The sequence below is a fragment of the Coffea eugenioides genome, chromosome 11 (genome assembly GCF_003713205.1).
Source record: "Coffea eugenioides isolate CCC68of chromosome 11, Ceug_1.0, whole genome shotgun sequence".
Lineage (NCBI taxonomy): Eukaryota > Viridiplantae > Streptophyta > Magnoliopsida > Gentianales > Rubiaceae > Coffea > Coffea eugenioides.
Window position 1 is genome coordinate 19,503,218 of NC_040045.1, and position 4,968 is coordinate 19,508,185.

General features: G+C 41.7%; 1 protein-coding gene across 1 annotated transcript; it reads left to right on the plus strand.

The window, feature by feature from the left end:
- The first annotated feature begins 1,995 nt into the window (after positions 1 to 1,995).
- Positions 1,996 to 2,757, plus strand: LOC113752038. The gene has a single exon (XM_027296182.1). The coding sequence runs from the start codon at positions 1,996 to 1,998 to the stop codon at positions 2,755 to 2,757; it is 762 nt and encodes a 253-aa protein (XP_027151983.1).
- The last annotated feature ends 2,211 nt before the right edge of the window (positions 2,758 to 4,968 follow it).

A 4,968-nucleotide genomic window follows, 5' to 3' on the forward strand; every position in this document is an offset into this window, starting at 1 on the left:
GTGGTTTTTGGCCTGGAGGCGGATAGTGCACCGGGGCCGGATGGGTTTGGGGCAGGTTTTTATCAAGGGTGTTGGGAGATTATTAAGTCGGATTTGCTGGAGGCGGTGAAGGCATTTTTCCAGGGAATGGGCTTGCCTAGGAGCTTTACTAGCACCTCTATTGTTCTTCTGCCTAAGATTGCGGGTGCCATGTGCTGGAAAGATTTTAGACCAATCAGTTTGTGCAACACCTGCTCCAAAGTAATTTCAAAGCTGGTTGCTTGTCGGTTGGGGAGAGTACTCCCGACTTTAGTCTCACCGTGGCAAACAGGTTTTGTACCTGGACGGGGGATAACGGATAACATTCTGCTCACTCAAGAGTTGGTGATGGATTTAGATAGGCGCTTGCGTCATCCGAATATAATGCTAAAATTGGATATGGAGAAGGCTTATGATAGGATTGAGTGGCCCTTTCTGTTGTTTATGCTGAGGCAATTCGGTTTTCAGGAAAGGGTGGTGGATATGTTCTATAGGTTGGTGTCTAATAATTGGTTTTCGGTCTTGGTAAATGGTGAGGCTGCTGGTTTTTTCAAGTCGACGCGGGGTGTTCGGCAGGGGGACCCGGTGTCTCCCGGTCTTTTCGTGTTAGTAACTGAATTTTTGGGACGAGGCTTGCACCACTTGTTTCTCGGTCGGCCGGAAAGGTTCTTCGTGTCGGCCGGGTCTCAGGTGCCTTATCTTGCTTTTGCAGATGACATGCTTGTTTTTACAAGATGTTCTGAAGAATGCCTGAGTGTAATCAAGGATTTTCTTGAGGGGTACCAGCAGGCATCAGGTCAGAAGGTGAATGTCAATAAGAGTGCCTTCTTCTTGGCGTCAGGAGCCTCTCTGGGGCAGGAGCAGATGGTAACGAGGGTCCTGGGTTTTCATAGGGCGGGTTTCCCTTTTACGTATTTGGGTGCTCCTATTTATAAAGGGCGTCGGCTTAGTTTGTTGTTTGACGGCATAGTGGCTAAAATGCGGGCTCATCTTGGGCACTGGAGTACTAAGTTGCTCTCATTTGGGGGTAAGCTGGTTTTAGCGCGGCATGTTCTGGCTTTGTTGCCTATGTACTTGCTTCAGGTGCTGAATTCTCCAAAGGCGGTGCTCACACGCTTGGGTAATATTTGTAACTCCTTTTTGTGGGATCATAAGGGGGAGAAGCGGTTGCATTGGGCCTCATGGGAGAAGTTGTGTTTTCCTACTGATGAAGGGGGTTTGGGATTCAGATCTTTTAAGGACATGGCTAGGGCTTTTGCGGCTAAACTATGGTGGCGTTTTCGGAGTAGTGACTCCATTTGGGCGGAATTCATGCATGTAAAATACAGTACTGGTTGTCACCCGATGGAGGCCTCGTCTGCCCGCCCTTCACCTACTTGGAGACGCCTAGAGGCGATAAGGTTAGTGGTGGAGCCGAAGATTAGGTGGTGTATTGGGGAAGGTCTGGTGGACTTTTGGAAGGATAGATGGGCTTTTGATGAGCCTTTGGAGGTGGTGGTGGCTGGAGTAGAGCACCCGCATTTTCTTGTGTCGGAATTTATTACTAACGATGGATGGGATGAGATTCATCTTGCTCAGTGGGTGTCGGAGTCGGTTATCTCGGTGATCAAGGATATTCCCTTTGAGGTCTCTCAGAAAGATAGATTGGTGTGGACGCCTTCTCCATCGGGTCTTTTTACGGTGAAATCGGCATAGGAGGTGCTGCGCCAACGGAGGAGTCCCTCCTTGGTTGACTCACTCCTTTGGCAGCCAGCTTTGCCAGCAAAAATGGCGTTTTTAGCATGGCGTTTGGTCAGAAAATTTATTCCTTTGGATGTGGTGTTGAAATAGCGGGGGGTGTCGGTTCCTTCCAGGTGTGGGTGTTGTTATGGGGAGGAGGAGGATCTCTTGCATGTGTTTGTGACAGGCTCGATTGCGTCGCAAGTTTGGAAGCGAGTGTCTAGCCGTTTTGGGTTTCAGTTGCGGAATTGCACTACCATGGCTTCGGTTTTCATTGCTTGGTTTCTAACTTCAGATGCATCGGCGAAGAATCATATTAGGGTGATATTGCCAATTGTGGTGTGTTGGTTTATCTGGTTGGCTAGGAACCGGGAGCGTTTTCAAGGAGGGCGTTGGGAGGTCAACGGGATAATTCGAGATGTGGATAATTTTATAGACCAGTTGGGGAAGGCTAATAGGCTTCGTCGGTCCCAGTTCAGGGGTGATGCAGATTGTGAGTGGCTGCGGTTGGTCAGAGGTCATCCTAGGCGAAGGTCCCCATGTGCGATTGCCTGGAATAAGCCGCCCTGTGGAAAGTTAAAATTGAATTCGGACGCCAGTGTGATTCAAGGGAAGGCCACGGGTGGGGGGCTGCTGCGTGACTATCAGGGGAAGTTGATTTTTGCATTTTATAAGGAGTTTGGGGATCAGGGGGTGTTAGAGGCAGAGTGTATGGCGCTCCTGGTTGGGTTGCAGTTGTGTCATCAACGAGGGGTGGTTCCTTCGTTGGTTGAGGTAGACTCCAAGGCGTTGGTTCAGTTGGTTGTCTCAGGGGCGGTTGCGAAGTGGCCATTATGTAATAATTTAAGGAAGGTTAGATGTCTTCTGGAGGGTTTTTCTGCTGCCATCTACCATGTTTTCCGGGAGGCCAATGTACCCGCAGATAGGCTTGCAGCGGTTGGGTTAATGGGTTCCCAGGTGTTTGATCAGGGTCACCAACTGCCGGTGATTGTTCGGTCTGCCATCTTATTGGATTCATGAGGAGTGCCAGGGGTGCGGTGGTTCAGTGAGGATGTTTAGGTTAGCAGCCTTTAGGTGGTCTGTTGGTCCCTCCGTCGTTTGTGGGTGTTGGTGTAGGAGAGTAGAGGCACAGATTGTCTTGGTATGCTCACTGTAAGGGAGTAAGTACTCCTTATTTACTTTTCGCCTGATGTGGTTTAGTCTGGATTTGTTTGGGTTTTTTTACAATAATAAAAATAAAAAATAAAAAAAAAGATTCAACTATAATTTGGAAAGGAAATAGGGCATCAAATGCAAGTATTATTGGTGAAATGCATGAACGACAACATGGACACCTTGCTTGTGATTTTAATGGTGAATTGGAGCAGAAAAGAAGCAAGAAACGTACTAGAACTGAATATGCAAGCTCAGGTAACATATTCGAAGATCACGTATTGTCCTCTGTTTCTCTGCAACTTGTTCTACAATTTGCCCTATTATCACACTATTTTTCAACTCAATTCTAGTACAAAATTTTGGCTGCACATGCTCAAGAATCTTTAGGGAAGAGAAAATGAAGCTTTATATCATTTCATTTACCATTTTTTGACTCTTTTAATACTATATATATAAGAATCATTGAAGAGAGTAGAAGAAAGAGAGTTATTATCAATTTTTAGCTCAAGAACTTAGTTAGAGTTTTTCTCATTCTTTCTAGCTAGAAACCAGTAAGAAACACTTGGAGATTTCATTGTAAAACTCATTTTGTTGAAGATATAGATGATTTGGGAGCTTGTTCATCACCTTGGCTAAGTTTTCTTTATCTATCTCTTTACTTGTGATTCATTATATGTTCATGCAATGAAGTTTTGTTTTTTCCTATTTAATATCACATGAGTAGTTAAGCTTCTAGATCTAGGGAGTATATGAAACTTATGACTACTTGATATGAGTTAAATATGATTTATACTTGTTATCTCTTGTATTAACTTATCCATTTATGCATGCTTATCACTTATTGTTGTTTGATCAACAATAGCAAATTTTTAGTTGTTGTTATTCAATGAAAATTGGTAGCAATGATGGAACAACATAAATGAATTTTAAAGAGTAGACTCATGAGAATAGAGGTGCACTTGAGTATATTATTTTTGCATTTCATGAAGAACAAAAGGGTAGATCTAGTCATTCACCATGAGAATAGTCTACGCCATTACATCATGAGAGTGAGTTTTGGTAAATATGAAAATGAATGCCTAGTTAAATAAGAGTATTAATAAGAGGTAAATATATTTACTTGTAGTTTTAATGCCATAAGTGGATTCTATATCCCCAAACTCAAGTATCTAGTGAGTTCTCTCCATTGTTTTCTTGCAAATTATCTAGTTAAATTGGTTAGTTAGTAAATATTGTGAGTCTAAATAATAGAGTAAATAAAGACCTAGTACTTGCATTAGTTTCTCCTCGTGAGATCGACCCAATATATACCCTAATCTACTAGTTGACCTATATACTTACGATCAAACAGATATATTTTGAATTTAAACTTGTACTTGTATAAAAAATCCATCAAGTTTTTGGTGTTGTTGCCGAGGAGCAGTAATATTAGGTTCTAACAAGCTTTATTAATTTAGACATATTTTCTTAGTTTAGTTGAATTTTGTCTTAATAGTTACGCTAGAATTTTAATTTGTTTTTGCAATATATATTACTTTATATCTTTTCTTCTTGTCTTTAGTGTATGCACCGGGTTTTATGAGTAGTTGCATCTTTTGATCCGAAAATTGAAAGGACACTATGTAAACAAAAAAGGCGAACATCGCAAGAAGAGAAACAACAACAACAACAACATATACAGGGAATATCTATTGAGTTGCCTTTTGAAGAAGAAATGGAGGAAAATGAAGCAAATAGGTGAGCTCTTAGAGATTACAAACAAGCATAGCAAAGCCTACAATAAATGCTAATAATTTTGAGATTAAACAATCACTTATTCAAATGGTTCAACTATCTCAATTTGGAGGTAATGCCATAGAGGATCCAAATGCACATTTCGCCACATTCTTTAAAATTTGTAATATAATTAAAATGAACGGAGTGAGTGAGGATGCTATTAGGCTAAGGTTGTTTCCATTTTCTTTATGTTATAAAGCCAAAATTTGGTTGCATTCTCATGGTCCAAATATTTTTACTACATGGAATGATTTATCTAGAACATTTTTGAATAAATATTTTTCACTGGGTAAAATGATT